This window comes from Neodiprion pinetum, chromosome 1, assembly GCF_021155775.2.
Source record: "Neodiprion pinetum isolate iyNeoPine1 chromosome 1, iyNeoPine1.2, whole genome shotgun sequence".
Lineage (NCBI taxonomy): Eukaryota > Metazoa > Arthropoda > Insecta > Hymenoptera > Diprionidae > Neodiprion > Neodiprion pinetum.
This window is the reverse complement of record NC_060232.1, coordinates 14,083,226-14,103,924: the sequence shown is the minus strand read 5'-3', so window position 1 is coordinate 14,103,924 and position 20,699 is coordinate 14,083,226. Positions and strand designations below refer to the sequence as shown.

At 39.0% G+C, this 20,699-nt stretch overlaps 1 protein-coding gene across 2 annotated transcripts in view; it reads left to right on the top strand.

The window, feature by feature from the left end:
- Nucleotides 1-1,262: 1,262 nt before the first annotated feature.
- Nucleotides 1,263-20,699, top strand: part of LOC124217875 (protein Star) — an 82,533-nt gene continuing 63,096 nt past the window's right edge. Inside the window, exons 1-2 of one of the 2 annotated variants that reach the window (XM_069138174.1) lie at nt 1,263-2,342; nt 11,107-11,301. In XM_069138174.1, coding sequence (XP_068994275.1) covers nt 2,176-2,342; nt 11,107-11,301 — 362 coding nt within the window. In that variant the 5' untranslated portion in view covers nt 1,263-2,175. The remainder of the gene's footprint in view (nt 2,343-11,106; nt 11,302-20,699) is intronic. The other variant, XM_046624019.2, reaches the window with a different exon arrangement.

The window sequence follows — 20,699 nt, the reverse complement described above, 5'->3', positions numbered from 1 at the left end:
CACCAGGGTCTCTGGTATCCCTACTTATGTGCAAAAAATATAATAATTCGAACAACACAAGCTAATAAAAATTTCAGAAAGATTTTATAATTAGAACGTTTGCAATCATTCAACTGATTTTTTTGATCTGATTCTAATGTTGCTTGTATTTATTTTGATCACCCAACTGCGAATCTCCAAAGATTGTCTCAACATTTTACGAATACTAGCTACCCCTGGTTGAAATGACTTCTACGATTTTCTACGAATTTTTAGAGTAATTGGAACATTTCGTATAATCTTGTACGAAAAATTGTAAATACGCATAGTTTCTTATTAAGACTTACCAATTTTCATCAAAAGTTATATTTTTTCAGTAAAAAGTCTACAAGACACTATAATTTTTAAATAATACTAATATTTATATACAAACAATTTTGCATATTTACAATTTTGTACGAAATAATACGAAATGTTCCAATTTCTGTAAAAATTCTTAGTAATAGAAATTTTCACCAGGGACATTATCTCTAGTGCAAATGAAAATAGATGTGTGTAAGTACGGCACAATAGATGTTCGTTAACGATTGCATTTACGGATTATAAATATACTGTAATATCAGATTTCTTGAATATTTTTCAGATAATTTGTGGGGATCTGGTGAGCAAGCGAAATGAGCTTACAGTATTAGAACTGGATCAAAAATATTAGAATTGAATAATTTTAAACATTTCACCTATCAAACCTTTTCTCAAATAGTTGATATCTCAGCTTGGAATTTGTCCAAAATCATTTCCATCACAAGGTACGCATGTTGTTTCATTAGTGTTGACTATCGTTGGTGCAAAAATTCTTGCTGGAAGTTGGTAAATACCAACGGTTCTTTGTCTATACCCAACTTTGGATTCAGCCGATCTGGCTGATCCGTCGGATTCGTCCAGCCTACGAAACTGAAAACGGGCGCGTACATATAATTAGTTTGAGAACTGCTGACTTACAGTTTGAGAACTACTGACTTACCTGGCTTCGCCTCGACTTGGACAGCAGGAGAACCTCTTGCCTATAAACCCCTGGCAGAGCGAGATGCGGCGATCGGCACTGGGCTCCCCTTCTTGGGGCTAGAAAAGGACGAGGCTATCGGACGAAGGAGGATACACTGCGTGCGGTTGTATGCGGTGTATGGGTACACGACATAGTAACGCCAAGCAATAGGCGCACGTATACACACATCTGTGCGTTATACATCGTCGCTTAAATACGTAGAGGCGAAGGCATTGTACCGAGAGCAGCGTCGTCACGCGGCCCAGGTGCCGGGCAGTCGACATTCGAGCGAGCCAGAAGCCAGGTCTGAGTTGGTCTGAGTCGCAGAGCGATTGAAAAGCGGGAAGAACAGGATATTTCGCGGAAACGAAAAGGTGGAAATTCACGCTATAACGAATTGTAATAATGGGACAGGGGTGATTTCACACGCGGGTGAGTCACGCTGCGACGTACGCTAACCACATCCGCAACGTACGATTATAGGAACATCCGCACGTCGTGCAACCAAGTATGCCGAGGAAGCCAGCCAGCCAGCTAGGCGTGCAGGCTGCCGGCTCTCCATGTCAAGTTATGAATTAAAGACCGAGGAACGACGCGGGAGTCATTACGCTGCAGTGAAACACAGCCGGCACGACGCTGACTGATTTTATGGAGTGGTAGTTGTCCGATTATCAATCCACGCGGAGTTTTTTCATTCTCGTTTATCACCACCGGGACGTGTCTTGATTCGGTCCGTGACACTGTTACGCACGCGTTATTCATTGAGTGAGGAAGTGTAGAGTTTACGCGAAAGTGCAGTGTTGTGTACCTACCTAATTTTACTCTGGGTCGGGGGGCCAAAGATCAATGCCTCAATAATACAGCAAGTTTACGCATAGGTGTCGCCTAGCACATGTGACGTGCCTGAAACCTGCGTCTTTGTACGCCCAAAGAGTGAATTGGCTCAATATCCTGCTGCTGCACTCTCTTCTGCAAATGACCGATGCATCGGGGTGTTGAAACGACTGTGAAAATCTCTGCAAAAACGACCCCGCGACATTGTTGCCATTCTCTGAGTTTCTACTAGCGAGTGAAGATAAACCGCTAGAGGCTATCCAGGAATTGACAAGCTCCTCGGTGCCGCATCGCGCATACTTACTGCAGTAAATCGAATAATGGTAATTCCATTTTCGTCGTCAATGACCACGACCTCCGTACCGGCCGGAAATTCCGGCGTGGATCAAGATTCTAGAAATCAGATGACTCCCTCGTTGTACACCATACCGAAGGATTATCTTGACCTAGGAAAAATGCAGGCGGACTACAAAGAGAACAGGGCAAAGTAGGTATTCTGATACGACTCGACGCAGACGCTTGAATTCCTCAACATTTTTTACCATCTTCATGTGATAAAAACACATATTATTCTATAAATCCCTAGTCATACGTTCTGAAAATTATTCATCATTATTAAATGTACACATGATAGTATTTCATGTGGAAGTAACATCTGTTTCCGGCCTCACCTGAAAATCATATTTTACATAGCAAAAAAAAAAAAAAAAAAACCACTCGCCAAAAGATATCTTTTGAGTCCAATTTTGAAAGGTCGTTCTCGAAATGTGAAGTTTTCCCATTAAAGTAACATAAAAAAGATGTCCTTTTTCTAATCGTTCCATTTTAACCGCATTGCAAAATACAGATTTGATTCCGAAATAATTTTTAATAGAATGGAATCCCCTACAACAGTTAAGTTTTGTTCGAGTCATTTAAGGCTAGCTTACGCACTAGGCGGACTAGGCGATCACTCATAGGCCCACCACTAACAATGAGTGGGCTCCACGTGCTTCTTTAGTTGAATATGGTTTGAATTATTTCTATGGAATTCTAATCCTCAAATAATGCATATTGATGAAATTAAAACAAACACAAAATAATGATCTCAATGCTTTAAATCAAGAATATATGTGGAAGGGCCAAACGAATGTGAACAAAGTTTATCCCCGACCCTCACCAAATGAGTTACAGATTTTTTCACTGTTTCTGGTATGCGAAATAGACTTTTAGAAATTGTGTAGCACTCTTGTACCAGCCTTTTAGAATACTGAGAAGAATTTCTAGTTGTGGTAATTATACAACCTTTAACCATTGCCATTTGTTACTCTAACCGAAAAATATGTTTCTGGGTAAAAAATGAAAATGAGTTTCGTAACTAACATTAAAAACTCTGGTATGTGTTGTTATTATTTTTTATTGTGGATACTTATACTGTATAATCTTGTAACTATTGCAACACTTTTATGTTGGTGTATATCAATAAATTTATGTTCAGCTTTTATTCAATTTAAAAAAAGGGGTCAACTAAACAAACAGATTTAATGCTGTAATAATTAGAAACGTGTTCACAAAAATAGAAAAATATTAACAATTATAATCACACTAAACACTTGAGTTTGTCAAATTTTTTTGAAGTCCAACAATATTCAAGTCGATATTGTAACGATATCCACTTTACTAGAATTTTCTACTAACCATAAAAACTTATGAATTCTTCTCAGTGAACAAAATATTTGAAATTTTATCTCTCAAAAAACTGAATCCTTCGCTGCTTTTTGTTACCAAATTGAAAATACAGCAAAGTTTAATGTGCTACATGAATGGCTTGAAAAAAAAATTCTAAATTTCTCGAAATCATTAGGCGTTGCTTAAGGAGGTTGGTGAGCACTTCTCAAGGGTGAGTGTGAGAGGGCCTATCTTATACATGGGCCCGACCGATGGTTCTCAACGTCGTTTTCAACTAATAAAATTTTTAAAAATACTTCAAAGTAAAGGTTTTCGACAAATTATTAATGTAACATGCATCGTTTGTCATCACATCACTCTTTCCAAATTAACTGAATTATATTTCGCTACTATAGAATTCCGAAAAAGTATTTTACGCGCATATTTTCATATTTTTTACTGTTATTCGCAAACGATACGGACAAAGATCTTCACACTTTAAGAAAATTTTCTTGAGGGTACCATTTATATAGTTTTTCATTGGGATACCTACGTTGTTTGTCTGCGATTTTGACGTTCCGCGTCATTTCACCGTATACCCGTCATGTACCACTATAGCGCTCGTGTATAAGAAGTACACCTTCAACTATTAATTACTCGAAATCTATGTAGACCATTCAACGGAGGTTTTGCATAGTAATGTAATTAATATCAATCAATATTGTGTAAAAACATTCGAATTTTCCTAACCAACCTCCTTAAATTTGCTGTGAATTTTTATTAATTAAAATGAAAACGTTTTCACTTGACCGCAAGGTGTCACCACTTAGGAGTTACGATTTTTTTAAACGATAACATTCGTAAAATTATAACTTTTTTAGAATGCAAAATGTATAATAGGTCTTCATGTAACATCAGGTTGCATAACTTTGAATCGATATTCTTGCTAAATAAAAATTTTGCTATAAAACACTGTTTTCAGCCCGGCAGACGTTCCGAAATGAAACTGATAGTCATTTCAAGCCGTGTAGAGAGGTTTAACTTGAGTCAGAGAAAATTCAGAAATAATTTTGGTTAAAATAAAAATCGATTTCACGAGAACAATTCGTTGTCAGTGTTTGCTCTATTGTTTCTTCAAGATCAAAATAAAACGTACAGATTAAGAGATGATCTGGGTAGCATTTCAAGAAATTGCATACTGACTGTAAAAATGTTAGTTACATTTTTTTGGAATGATTCATAATAATATAAGAATTTTACATTAAAAGAATTACCGTATTTGCAAATCATTACATTAAATTTTGTAATGGCCTCGGATAACGAAAATTTTTATGGTGCTTTGAAAAGAGCGCTATAAGATCGTGCTGTGAGTGACACTGATTTACGACGCTATGATATTATGCCCATAGATAAATCAGTCTCATATACATGTGTATACATAGTCCAGTCGAGATAGACAAAAATAGCCTTAAATGGAAATAATTAAGGGGAGCGTTTTTTTTTTTAAACTTCGGCGGGGGCGGGGGGGAGATTTAATTTAATTTAATTTAATTTCCAACAACTTTGGATTCTACCATTTTTGCTCTAAAGTTGTAAATTAACGAGTTATTTTAGAAAAACTATAAAATTGAACTTTAAATCAAGATGGCGCCGAACGCAATGGTGGGATTTTCCCGAAAATCGAGATTTAGACTTCCAACCACCCCCCCAAAGTTAAAAAAAAAAAAAAAATCGCTTCCCCTAATTATTTCCATTTGAATGTCTATCTCGGCTGGACTAACAGGATTTTTGTAAAAGTGCCGACACACGCTCAATTTTTACGTAAGACGAGTGTAACGGACAAATGTTGCGAACAAAAATTTGTGCAGTGTTGGCGTTGTCGGTAATCGCGTAACTCGGAGTCGGTAACTTTCACCAGAGACTCCCGGTATATGATTATACATATATACAGGGTGTCACAGAACTAAGTGACCAAACTGACAGGGGTGCGAAATGCTGTCAAGCTGAGTAAATTAACTGGAGGCGCCCCTGAATTGGCTTGGAAATATACCGTGTGTCTATGAGGAAAGTGTGCACATTATGCGCGTGCGTCAAGTCGTTCGAATTTTATTGGCCGACAGTTACCGCCTGATTGAGCAGCCGACGCAATACCAATCGCGACTGTCAGAAACCGTCCCTAACTGCTGTCGGTGTTGTTACGAAAAACAGTTCGTCGATTCGGAACTGTTCCAAAGTAAAATAAATCAGACACACGTTAATCGTGTCAATCAAATCGTCGGATTCCTTCGACGGTCAATTGATTACTATAATCCGAAAATCATTATTGAATTCGCCGCTCGCGAATTGATGCTACACGAGTGTTAATGAAAGTGACGTGGAGCAAATAATTAACGGTGAAGACTCATTCATGTTTATCTGAATAATTGTAATTGGAATTCAACGGGATACATCAGCTCACGGCAACGATTTCATGAAGTGTGAAATGTGAAGGGCAATCTCTGTAACAAGCGAATTCAGTAAAAAGAAGCAATAAACCGTACTTTTCGCTTAGAACTCGATCTGAATTTCATCAAGTGAAAACAAGTCTGCTTTGATACGTAAATATTTTATTCGAGGTATTTTGATAAAAAAAAAACATGTGCAGTTCACACGTGGTAGAAGTGAAACCTTCAGAAACTAAACTGCGAGAGAATGAGGAGAATGCAGTATCAGGAGTGGAATAATTATTCGTTTCATCGATAGTCGTTCCATTTCATTTCATCGAGTTTCAAATCACTAACTACCGCGCTAATTAAGTTAAGTTTTGCATTTCTGTTTCATCGATATTTCCGTTACACGATAGTCGTTCCATTTCGATTCATCGAGTTTTCCCCCGTTTTTACTCCCGTGCTGAAGAAGTTTTCACTAACGGCGCTAAAGAAGTTTTCACTTCAAAAAACAGTGCAGAGTTACAGTTTATTATTAGTCGTAGCGAAACGTAGCGACAGATTATTGTCTCTGATGTTAATGTGTGTTGAACATAAGTATATGTTTCTAAAGTTTGTTCACTTATTGAAAACTAATCTCTGCAAACCAGCTCAAGAATTTACTGCTTTTTGTATTGCCACGTTCCCCTTCTAACTTCAACGTCGCTGCCTTATTGGTTTGTAAAACTCAATAGTAGTACCTGTTTGAGCAAAAGGTACCATCGCCAGGCTCATACAACACTACAGTATTTTGGACAGTACAAACTAGGCATACGAGGATTATTTTCAAAATCTATAAATAACTTGAAGACTGTAACCTACAGATGTTTGTGTAGAAAATGAGTTCTACGGCACAATTCGTTTATAAAAAGCCGAGACAAATGAATTCTCAACTTGATTAATTCTCATCAACTAGCATGATTGTGAAGCCAAAAGAAGATCTAGGAGCCTTAGCCCTCTTAAAATACGTTTACTGATGTAAATTTTGGTGAAATTTTGGTAGAAATCGATTTTCTGTTTTTTGAATAACTGAAAAAAGTTGAATAAAACGAATAATTCGACAAATATTTAGATTATCGTAGTATATAGGTATATTAAAACAAAAACCTAAACGTTTCTGCAATGAAATTGAATGTTAATTAGATATTTTTTTAGTCAGTTTTGGTCTTATGAAACTTTTGTAATATTACACATATTGTAATAATGGAACAGCTTGTTCATCCATGCTGCAATGAGTGCTCAATTTGATTTACTTGCGCATGGGTTTTTAGAATTTATGAAATTTTATAAATTACCTTTTTTCGTTGGAACCAGTCAATGAAATTTTGTTTCTGATTGTCGGCATCATTTTCATCGAACGGGTCTGAACCTCATCAGATATTATTTACTATCTTTGAAATGCATACTAGTTGTGGCAAGGCTACTGTTTTCAAAAACTGTATGATTGGATTTTGCGAACACGGTTTCCACTGAACTTTTGATTCAAAACTCCCTGGCTACAAATCAAATTCCCTGACTTTTTCTTTTTCCCTGACATTTTCAAGTTTTGCCTGCTTACAGGTTAAGAAGACACCCCGGTAAAACAGCAATGAAATTATTTGGATCTAAGAAAGTCTAAAAGAATAAAGTTACAATAAAAAGAGCACTGGTTCTGGATTCCTGTAAAAAAGAAAGTGCTGTAACTTGTATTTACGGTACTGAGAAATATTAATATTGCAGAAAATGCAGTGATAATTCATAAATAAATGGCGCCGTTGAAATAAGTCATTTAAATGTAGTATTTCTGAAACGTCCTGGCAGCTGCACCAGCCAAATCGGCCCACTAAAACAATCCGGACGGGAGATTTTCTTACTTTTTTATTACTAATTTATTACCACAATACTAAATTTATTACCCTTACTAGTTCAGCGTAATCGTCTTGTGGCGTAGCATTGGTCAAAGCTGCACCAGCCATATCGTAACTTACCTACATTTCACACCATCAAGGTCTACCTTACGTCTAAATTTTTTACTTTTTTATTACGTTTTGAGGATATCAACTAAACATAAGGAATACTAACCCTTGAGGGGGTAAACAGCCCTTATTCCCTTATTCCCTTATTTCATGAATAAATCATCTTTCAGGCTAAATACTGACCGAAATTAATTGCATTCGATGTTTGTTTGCACCTGCAAGCATATAGTCATGTGTCCTGGAGCATTTTCAGACATTAGGGGTGCGGTGGGTTGTTGTTATTAATATACAATTACGCGCTCCCCAAAAACGTCCGGCTACTAACCTAATTCCGTCGAGATCATGTTTTAATCACAAATTTAAGAAATGAAAACGTTAAAAATTCAAACAGAGCTACTAGAAAAACTTTTTTTTCAATGTTTCGATTGTTTCAATTATTCATTCCTGAAAAATTATAAAAACAATTGTTTTCAATCTTCTACTCTGATTGTTTAAAAAATCCTTATAAATTGTTTATGTCAGTATCAAAAATTTGTTTTTGACAATTGCATTGTCGGTAAAAACAATAATTTTCAAGATGAAAATTGTTTCTTCAAAGAAATTTCCTATGATATGAAAATGCGATTTTTCATTGAAAATTTTTTTTATTGCTCAAAATTAATATTAAGGAACCATTTTTTCTTTAAAAATCATGATTTTAAGAGCTTTCCATATTCTACCAAAACAAATGTCTTGGTTCCTTCCTTAGTTATTTATTTAATAAAAATCTGTTATAAACAAATGAACATCCGTACTATATTTTCTTTCAGACGCTCTCAGAAAAAATAAGCAACTACGCACGAATTTTTAATGAGAATATTTTTTCCTCATTTTTCATATAATTTCAAATAGTCCCATGTCTTCGAACTTGCCAGTTTCTGTGGATTATCCATCATTCCGGTGCGAATAACTTGTACATTATTACCAATTCGGCAAAGACACTCCAAATCTTTTCTATACACCATTAAATGACAAAAAAATATTTTCTTAATCAAGGCTTCAACTCGATTATTTTTTAACTTATTCGCGTTTATTTATAAAAAAACATGAAAACATTTTTTTCCGGCTTTTAAATTAAAATATCTTAGAAACTGTCACAAATATTACAAATATTACAAAAATGGCAAGCTCGAATACATGAGAATATTTGAAATTATGTAAAAAATCGGAAAAAAATATTTTCATCAGAAAGTCGTGCATGGCTGTTGTTATTTTTTTTTTTTGTACTATCCAAACAAAAGCATAGGACGGATGTTCATTTGTTTATAACAGATTTTTTATTGAATAAACAATTAAGAAATGAAGCGAAAAATTTTTTTGGCAGAATGTGAAAGAGCACTGCAAATGATGATTTTTGAAGAAGAAAAGGATTCTTAATATCAACATTTAGCGACGAAAAAAATCGGTAATTAAAAAATGCGTTTTCAAATTATAAGGAAATTGTTTAAAGAAAGGATTTTTTTCTCAAAAATCATTGTTTTTCCGACGATCTTACTGTCCGAAACAAATTTCTGATAATGTTATAAACAATGCGTTTGCTTATCAGGATTTTTTAAACATTCAGAGTAAGAGATTTGAAGAAATTGTTTTTATATATTTATCAGTAATAAAAAATGGAAACAATCGGAATATTGAAAAAAAAAATTTTCTGGTAGGGGGGCGTCCATTAATTACGTCAGGTAGTTTTGAGAATTTTTTGACCCCCCCTCCCCCTTTGGTGAGATATTGTAAGATTTTTCTCGACCCCCTCCCCCCTGCCCCAATCTCACGTGAGATTTTCCAAAATTTCTATTTTGGGTATAAAAGCGTTGAATTTATTTAAAAAAAAAAACACAATTTGCTTAATTATTTTTACTTAAGACTAGTATTGCATGAGAATATTGCTGTAATCTTAAATCACAGTGATAAAATTAGATAATAAATAATTAAACGAAAATTAATAAAATATTTATTCTAATTCAGTCCATGGAGACTCGTGCACGGTCTCAAGAGTGACTATTGGAACCAACATATCCAAGCGATTTTCAATGAAATCATCTGCTCCTTCAACTTCGCTCTGATTTAGCCACTCTCAGCCATTTTCGCTTGCACACAGAAGCTCATTTAAATGTATTTATAATTCAGATTAAGTTAGTGTACGATTTTTAAAATAACAGAAAATTTTAAGATACTGAACTATTGCGAAACAGAAATGAAAGAAAGAAAAAAAGGATTCAACCTACCTTATAAAGGAACGCTAAAGTATTTCGAGCCTTTCTCTCCGCCGCTTCTCTCAGAAGCTCGTGGATCTCATGTTGAACGTGCTGAACCAAATCTTCTTTCTTCGGAAAATTATGTTTTGCTGTGTTCCATAACTTTACCACCTGTTCCTGACAGCGCTTTTCTGTCTTTAAGACGTGTCTTTTGACGTGAGCATTATAATAATCTTGAAAACTCATTTTAAATTAATAAAAACGGCGGCTGAATTGTGTCAGATTTTGCCATATTTTATTCAAGACACGTTGTTTACTTTCATCTAGCTTTAGTTTAACTTAATTATAACGCAGTTTCACACCGTTTTCTGCTAGAAAAAATTTCGTGATATTTGCCAAGACCCCCCCTCTCCGCCAAGTGAGATGTAGTAAGATTCGGTTCGATCCCCTCCCCCCCCTGAACACCTCACGTAATTAATGGACGCCCCCTAGCTGTATTAGAATTTTTAAGGTTTTCATTTCTCAAATTCGTGATTAAAACATGATCTCGACGGAATAAGGTGTAACCGGACGTTAACGTTGGGGGACGCGTCATTTTATTACAACAACCCAGTGCACCCCAAACGACCAAAAATGGATCTCGACACAACTAAGTACTGCTAGGAAGAAGTTGCTTTGGTTTTTTAAACTTGAAAGATCATCAGAGGTGGGTAAAAAATATCAACTTTGCGAGATATCGACGGAATCGGGTGAAAACGGACGTTTTAGGGGTGAGTCATTTTATTACCACAACCCACTGCACCCCTAATGTCTGAAAATGCTCCAGGGCACATGACTGTATGCCTGCAGGTGCGAACAAACGTCGAATGGAATTAATTTCGGTTTCATGTGCTGATTGAAGGGCCTAAGATTTCGAAGATAACCCCCATCACTTTATTTTTATATGTTCGCAGGATGCAGCTATCAGGGACACAAGGCACAGCTGGTTCAGTAACGTCATTCGCAGCAGGGTCGTCTCTACCCAGTCCTTCTTCAGTGAGTGAAAAAAAATCTTGGTGTCGACGAGTGGCTCCTTGCCTCGCTTTTCTCGTTGCATTTTCCACGGCGATGGCTTTACTCCTAGTGTGGAGCGAAGATGCCGACAGGAGGTGCGTAATTCGTGGCTTCTTTAGATTATACGTTCTTGCAGCTGCTAAAATCGACATACGCTGGGAGGTGATGTGGGGAATTCTATTATCGAACTGTTTTAGAAATATTTAATCATTCATCTAGTAGATTTGCCTATTCAGCAAAATGTACCTAAACTTTGTTCACCAAGAAAGCTATGAGCGCTCGCATTTCACAATGATATCGAAAATCGATATGGATATTCATGCTCAAAAATGCTTTTTTCCATCGTATTTCCTGAAATTTTGCAATGATTCAGTCGAAACGATACAATTTTCACCGTAATGCTAAGAGTTGTTCACATAGATAACAAGAAAAATAATTTTTGAATTTCCTATGGCAGAAGAATAAATTTTAGAAAACCGTGTAACGATAATATAACCAGAATTGGTTAACAATTTTGATAAAATTCAAAACATCTGCGTCATTGAATGCTTTCTTCAGGTTACAGAAAAATGGAAAACAACAAAGCCGAGAAATAATTTGGATTTTCAAAGAAACATTGCCGTGTTCTTACAACCGCACTCCATAGTGTTTGTTACAGAGCCAACCTTGTATATTTTTTCGTTCTGAGATAGTTTACAAAAGATTATTCGCGTAAACGTTAACGTCAATGACCATACAAGCATAAGATTAATCTTCAACTATAATTTGATTTCCGCATTACCTGCGTTAATAACTCGACTACTTTTCAAATATTGAATACTTTATAAGCAATAGTGCTCATAAAAACTACAGAATATTCTCATTTTTAACAAGAGGTAGCTCAAAAAATAAAATTTGTGGCATGTGTGTATATAAGGACTTATTTACTAATATGAAATTCGCACTCGTCAAAAATGGTCTATTTCATGCACTTTTGCCACGAAAATAACTATTAGAGGTTTCTGGCAGATGCCACTCACAATTAGCTGCTGCATTGTTACAATTTCGCATGCTCACTCGGTTGGGACACACCCACGGTACAACGCGGCTTCATATATATTTTGCCCCCGGGCAATCTCTTGATACTGGTTGTTTTTTGGGCAGGGATACAGCAATTAGTTCATGTATGAGGAACCATGCTCCGAGAAAAAACCTTACACTCAACCACAACTCAACTGGCAGCTCGTTGAACCCATTGACCCTGATAGTTTATAATGGAGTGAGACAAAAGTCGAGTGCTTTGTAGATTCCTCCAGTTAGCGTTATATGATTCTATTTGAGGACTGTCAATCTGGAATCAGAATGGATGTAAGACTACGAAATGCGGCATTAGACTCGGTGAAATTCTACTCTACTTTTTGACCCTTTCTGAAGTGAAAATTTAACGAGTTTATTTTTTTGAGAAATTTCGTTGAAGGTAAACCTCTATAATCGCAAGCCGTGCTATCTGCGCTCCTTTCCACACAAAACAATGATCACCAGTAAACGTTCATTGCAGTACCTCGATGAAGGCTACTGCCGTCCATTGGGTATCTACAAATATTTGTATTCAAAACATGGAAGGTCGGAATGTTCGCAACAATACATTACATTGAACATCCAGTGGATATCAATATAGGGATCTTATAAACGGGCGCTGGATGTCTTGTGAACATTCATTGAATGCCAATAGGATATAAACTTGATCCCAGTGTGGATCCCATGGTCGTCCATGAAATATTAGTATAGTCAATGATGCACAGGCATATCATTTTTCATATGTCACGAATACGTATGCATGTTTCGACAGATTTTATGATATTAAAACACATTTATTGTCGTTTGAGAAACGACTTACTTCAGACAGCTTCAAGGATGTCCATGAGCCTCCATGAGACGTTCAATGTGGATATCCATGAACACACGCCGCATGGATACTACAGGGAAGTCCAAGAGTGTATATGCATGGGCATATCTTCTAAATATATAGAACGAATCTTCTGCAGAGGCGTACCATCAGCTTTTCTCAGGAAGACGACACCCTCTATTGTGCCACACGGAACGATGTCCGGCCTCTTTTGCAAATGACTTAGATGACGTTAAAAACTTATGAACGTGAGATGGGAGCATTTTGTTGACCTAGATGTTCCAGACATTGTCTAAAGGCACTAGGGAAAGCGCAGTAGTGAGAAAAGTGCCCCGTCGCATCTTAGCAGCAATGAATCGCGGCCGAGCTTCTGCAGTGCCGAACTTAACCAAAAGAGGTATTGGGCGATCACTTCGAGCTCTCATAGGAGGAATCAGAAAGCGAGAGGAGTCAATGTTACCTACAACCAAATTACCCGCAAGGGTCGTGGCAACCTGCTACACGGCTGCGGGATTAGAGTCAGAACAAGCGCAAGGGACGCTAGAGATTATGGCTTCGACATCTTCTCGAACAGGTACACAGGCGGGACAGCTTCTAGAAATTTTGGGGCGTCCAGATTGGCGTAGGCGGCGGAGTGCGGCGAGCTCATCACGGAGCTTCCGATTATCCCCTGCCAGCTGCAGAATTTTAACGACATCGGTATCGACGCGAGCTTAAAGAGCCGGTAAGTCCTGAAGCTGCGTGGAAATGTCACCAAAGCGAGCATTGATAAGCAGGTAAAGCTTATCAAGCTGGACAGCAAGTGTTTCATGAGGCAAAGGCAGCACGGTGGATTTTCCGCAGACGTAGTGGTGCCGACCGAGGCGATGGCTGCAACTGCTCGCTCTTGTGCGAGGTCAGGGAGCGGGCAATAAACCTTCTTCTTACACAGCCTGGATGATAGACAGCATGACAAGAGGCATAGCGGCGAGGAGAACGGTCCTCCTCCAAGCAAAGCAAGCGCGTGGAGACATGCCTGCAGTCACGCGTAGCCCATATCAAGATAGTACGGCACTGTAGATAGATAAACTCAGCCGGTAAAGTAGAGTGACTGACAGCAGCTGCACAGCCACTTATGCGGTCCAGCCCAGAGTTGACAGCGGCAATCAGTACGGACGGAAAGAGGTGTAGTCGACAGGAGAGAAGTTGTGATTACCGCAGCAATCCCAAGAAAACCAAGCCAGGAACACCAAAAAGGGCTAGACCATCCTTAGGCGACTTAGGGATGCTATTCTTTTGTCCGCTTTCCGGTCTGTCCTTTGTATACTATAATTCCAGAAGGTCATCTTTGTATTACGGTCACCTCCAGGTACTTGACTTGCTCTCCAGTTTCGTTGGTATACGTTTTCCGGTGAGAATCACCAGTTCTGTCTTTTCGTTGCCAGTTGCAGCCCGTAGTCAGGCATCCACCGTACGACTTGTCTCATCGTCTGGTTCAGTTTATGCTGTGCCAGTTCTGGAGAGCGCTCGACTATCACCGCCGCCAGATCATCCGCGTATGCGACTAGGCGTGCGCCAAGAGGGAGCTCCAGTCCGAGCTGGCTGCGTAGATACCGTTCTAGAAGTCTGGTCAATGTATGGATTCTTGGGCGACCCCTACGGTGATCTCTCGTGTCATTTGCTCTTCGATTGTCTCATATGTTAATCGTCTGTTTTGAAGGTAGTCTTCCCCAACCAGGAGCAAGTACAATAGAACCTCCGAAGTCGCCGCTCAGCGCCTCCAGGATGTCCACCCACCTGGCCGAGTTCAAGGTGTTCTTGACGTCTAATGTCGCCAGCAGCACGATAGGACACGCAGCGTAACAGTGTCTGTCTGTGTCTCAGAAAAAGTCTACCATCTCCTAGATTACTCCGATCGTTGATCGACCCCTTCGGAAGCCGAACTGCTGGTCCCAGAGGCTTCCTGCGTTCTGTATCGCGTCCTTGAGTCTTGGTCTCAGTAATTGTTCGTCCAGTTTCCCTGTCGTGTCCAGTAGGCTCAGCGGCCGGTAGGCCGACGGTGCAGAAGTCACTCTCATCGTTAGGGACAAGGACCAGCTTCGCCGCCTTCCACCGGCCGCTGAAGGTCCTTGTCATCACGCACGTGTTGTACAGGTCCAAGAGTATCTCAGGCTTCAGGTTAGCCATCAGCCAAATAACCTTCGCCGGTACCCCATCGGGGTCTGGCGCCTTATCCGTCCTCATCACGTTGGCTGCTGTGGCGAGCTCCTCCGCGGTAAAGACTAGAATATCACCGCCATCTCGTTGTTGTTGGTTGCATCCATATATGTCGGATGTGTCGCGAATAGTCTGTCGACGATTCGTCGCGGCGTCGTGCCATTTGAGCGTTTTTGAGTTCTCGCGGGATCCAGGCCCCTAGTCTACCGGTTACGATCTTGTAACCCGTACCCCACGGGTCCCGGTCCACCTTCTCGCAGAGCTTTTTCCAGCATCGTGCTTTACTACTCTGATAGTGTTTGTCAGTCGCTTCCGTTTCGTCTTGTATGCAGCTCGGAGGGTTTCCCTTTCGGGTCTCCCGCCAGCCCTCGCTATCCGTCTTCGTTTGGCAGCCATATCAAGCTGGAACCGCCACATTCGAAAATCGAAAAATTTCCTATGGAATAATTAAGGGCTAATTAGAGGCTAATTAAATGCTCTATTTTCGAATTAAATGCTCCGCGTCTTTTAAAAGAAACTTGTGGGGGTGCCAGCTTGATATACACCTGGAACAGCTACACCGGAAAAAAACGGAAAACACGTGAAATTTTGCAAAAGTGTTAGGGTCATAATTAAAGGCTAATTAAAGGCTCTTAGAATTCCTCATCTTTGAATTCGTTGCTCGGCGTAGAAAAATCGGTGTAACTTTTGGGCGCAACAACTTACAGAGTTCGTACGGGCGCTAGAATGACGCTAGAATTAGAGGCTCCCGGAATATCATCCGCTCGAATTAACTGCTCCACCCCCGAGGGGTGGAAACCACCCAAAAACTAGAAAAATCGGTGTAACTTTTGGACGCAACAACTTAAAGAGTTCGTACGGGCGCGAAAATTACTCTAGAATTAAAGGCTCCCGGAATATCATCCGCTCGAATTAACTGCTCTACCCCCGAGGAGTGGAAACCACCCAAAAACCAGAAAAATCGGTGTAACTTTTGGACGCAACAACTTACAGAGTTCGTACGCACGTCAAAATTACTCCAGAATTAAAGGCTCCCGGAAAACCACCCGCTCGAATTAACTGCTCCACCCCCGAGGGGTGGAAACCACCCAAAAACTAGAAAAATCGGTGTAACTTTTGGACGCAACAACTTACAGAGTTCGTACGCACGTCAAAATTACTCCAGAATTAAAGGCTCCCGGAATATCATCCGCTCGAATTAACTGCTCCACCCCCGAGGGGTGGAAACCACCCAAAAACTAGAAAAATTGGTGTAACTTTTGGACGCAACAACTTACAGAGATCGTACGGGCGCTCAAATTACTCCAGAATTGAAGGCTCCCGGAAAACCACCCGCTCGAATTAACTGCTCCACCCCCGAGGGGTGGAAACCACCCAAAAACTAGAAAAATTGGTGTAACTTTTGGACGCAACAACTTAAAGAATTCGTACGGGCGCTAAAATTACTCTAGAATTGAAGGCTCCCGGAATATCATCCGCTCGAATTAACTGCTCCACCCCCGAGGAGTGGAAACCACCCAAAAACCAGAAAAATCGGTGTAACTTTTGGACGCAACAACTTACAGAGATCGTACGGGCGCTCAAATTACTCCAGAATTGAAGGCTCCCGGAAAACCACCCGCTCGAATTAACTGCTCCACCCCCGAGGGGTGGAAACCACCCAAAAACTAGAAAAATTGGTGTAACTTTTGGACGCAACAACTTAAAGAATTCGTACGGGCGCTAAAATTACTCTAGAATTGAAGGCTCCCGGAATATCATCCGCTCGAATTAACTGCTCCACCCCCGAGGGGTGGAAACCACCCAACAACTAGAAAAATCGGTGTAACTTTTGGATGCAACAACTTACAGAATTCGTACGGGCGCTAAAATTGCTCCAGAATTAAAGGCTCCCGGAAAACTACCCGCTCGAATTAACTGCTCCACCCCCGAGAGGTGGAAACCACCCAAAAACTAGAAAAATTGGTGTAACTTTTGGACGCAACAACTTAAAGAATTCGTACGGGCGCTAAAATTACTCTAGAATTAAAGGCTCCCGGAATATCATCCGCTCGAATTAACTGCTCCACCCCCGAGGAGTGGAAACCACCCAAAAACCAGAAAAATCGGTGTAACTTTTGGACGCAACAACTTACAGAGATCGTACGGGCGCTAAAATTACTCCAGAATTAAAGGCTCCCGGAAAACCACCCGCTCGAATTAACTGCTCCACCCCCGAGGGGTGGAAACCACCCAAAAACTAGAAAAATTGGTGTAACTTTTGGACGCAACAACTTAAAGAATTCGTACGGGCGCTAAAATTACTCTAGAATTGAAGGCTCCCGGAATATCATCCGCTCGAATTAACTGCTCCACCCCTGAGGAGTGGAAACCACCCAAAAACCAGAAAAATCGGTGTAACTTTTGGACGCAACAACTTACAGAGTTCGTACGCACGTCAAAATTACTCCAGAATTAAAGGCTCCCGGAATATCATCCACTCGAATTAACTGCTCCACCCCCGAGGGGTGGAAACCACCCAAAAACTAGAAAAATCGGTGTTACTCTTGGACGGATTAAGTTACATGGTCTTTGGAGGCGTTACATTAATCTCTCAATCATAGGCTCTCCGCTGCACAGTTTAAAAGTTTGTGTTTCAGAAAATCCATATAAGTTGACGTAATCCGTTTCAATTTCCAGATTTCGGTCACTTCAAAACAATGCATTATTGAATTGTCTCTGATAACAGAAGAATTTTCAACAACACAAGCCCTACAAAAATCAGCAGAGAAATTTGAGTGAATTTCAGGGTACACAAAATTCTTAAGTGTTCAGTTGATTTCATGTTTTGTCAACGATCAAACCGATTATTCTGTTCTGTTAGTAGTACAAAAGAATTCAAGTTTCACGGGACCGTTTTGCAGTAAAGTTCACTAGTTCGTCGCTATCAGGAATCATGATACCCCGTTCCAATCCATGATTCCTGAGACTATTTTAAATATAGTAATTTCTAGTTTCGCCCGTAACTTCGTGCTGGTGTATAAATGTGGAGTGCTATTGGATCAGGTGTCAACATTGTTGAAAATTGTTCTTCGCTCACAACTTTGCTGCGATAATGTGTTCTGCCCGTATAAGTCAGTCACCGTCATCCAAACCATATTTCACTCTACGTTGACTTTGTTCATTTCCGACGTTATCGCCCCTGATCCATTGAATTGAATCCACCCATAAATCAGAATCGTAAATCAGTAATAATTAATAATAAAAATATTAATAATAAAATATGAGTTAATCATGATCACAAAAATGGAGGCGAACAGAGGGTATTTCGACAATTAGCAAAAAAAGCTTATCAATGCCTAAGCGCTTCGAGTAAATTCATTTAAATGACCTGTGTTAAATTCCATTATGTATCAAAAACTCATCAATTTTATTCGCCGGTAATTGGTTATAAGTACACATTGTTAATATTAAATCTCATCGGTAGGCAAAAATCATTTTTACTCAACAAAATAGCTATTGGTACTCACAGCATGTATGATTTCAGTAGAATGTGTATTGTGTGTAGGCGAACGTGATGTTAGCCATCATGGCATCGCACATCTCGGGAAATATTTCAATTACAAGAGTTTTTGAAATAATCAAAACTGCCATTTTTAACTTTTCTTCTGTGTTGGGAACATCAATCGACAATATATCGACATATTTGCATTCACATCATGTGCTGTAAAGCTATGTAAGCCCTCGCCCTGAAACCATACTCCGTTTTTTCGTACCTCACCACAGGTAAACATGAGCCGTTTGCATTCGCGGCACATTAAACCACTTAAAACTTTATAATACTCAAAATACTGGAAAAATATCTTCTTGTATCTTGAGGTCTTAACTATAAGTCAAATTCGTAATAATATCGAATAATCAATTTTACAACTATTTTGAATGTACAGCTAGATAGTTTAAAAAAAGTAATTTTTTTTACTTCCAAACAAGTTGAGAACTTCCATTTTAGCACGAAAATACGTCTTTCAAAATTTGAGCTCTCAATCTTAACATTAAGAGGTTGCGCATCGCACTTTTCCATTTTTCGTAAGGATTACATGGGAGAAAATTGTTTTTGGCTCATTCTGATTTTCATCACTAGCTAACGATGCGCCGTACAGAAAATTCATAGACATATTTTTGTAGAGAACTGAACGCTGTTCAAGAAAAGACATCTTATCATTTTCTGATAAAGCTACTCTTTCATAAGTGTTTGACGTTCTTACATGACTTTTGACCTCTAATAACTTTTCAACGAGTGAATTTATCAAAAAATAATGGAAGACCTTTTTTGTAGAGCGTTCAATTCTCTACGAAAATTTGTCTGTGAATTTTCTGTACGACGCATCGTAAGCCAGTTATAAAAATAGAAAGGGGCAAGAAGCATTTAGCCCATGTTTTTCTGATGGAAAAAAGAAAAGTACGGTGCGCACCCTCATAATGTTAATAATAAGAGTTCAAATTTTAACAGGCGTATTTTTATACACAAATGGAACATTTGAACCTGTTTGGAGGTAAATATATATATATATATATATATATATTTTTATCCCTGAATAAATGCCTTATACACACCCCGAGATCCGCGTAAGGGCTCTCTCCTGATAGTAATATGAACAACCTCCAACGCACCCTCACGACTGGAAGTTACGGGAAGGTTACAATTACAGCAAAAAAATTGACAAACAATATTTATAGCCGTATACGCGAAACTTATTGTACGCATTAATTGGAACATAAGAAACTTAGGAAAATATCATCTTCCGCCTGAATTCCACGACACGCTTGTCTTCCACCCACATAAGTGGTGAAATTTTGCGAATTTTACCAGTATGTTTGAGTCTCGATTCTTACGGTAAAAGATCTATTACAACTATCCGCCAGAGTTTGAATTTATTCACTGAGTAAACGTATAACATGGAAAAAACAGCTTCACGATGGTCTTCCAATCATTCAGAACACCAACGATCGTCTTTAAGGCAGGTAGAGATGCAGCGTTCTAACCTCGTCGCTCATGTGCCGCATGCCCAACGCAGTTTCACAGTCCTGGACGACCGTCGTTGTATCTTATAGGTGAAACGCTATTTTTTTCGTGTTTGTTATTATAAAAAAAAGCATCGCAATTAATTTCATCCTTGATAATACAAATTTTTTTAGATTTTTTTACGCCTGCTTATATGGGTGAAAGACGAGTCCAGTCGTGAAATTCAGGCGAAAAACGATATTTTGTGAAATTCTTATGTTCCAATCAATGTGTAAAAACACTTTCGCATATGCGTCTATGAATTTTTTTTGTTGACTTTTAATCGTGAATAAGGCTCTCCCGTAAGCCCTCGTCACGGTGGTGCGTTGGAGAATGTTCATATTACTATTATATGTTACACGGATGATTCA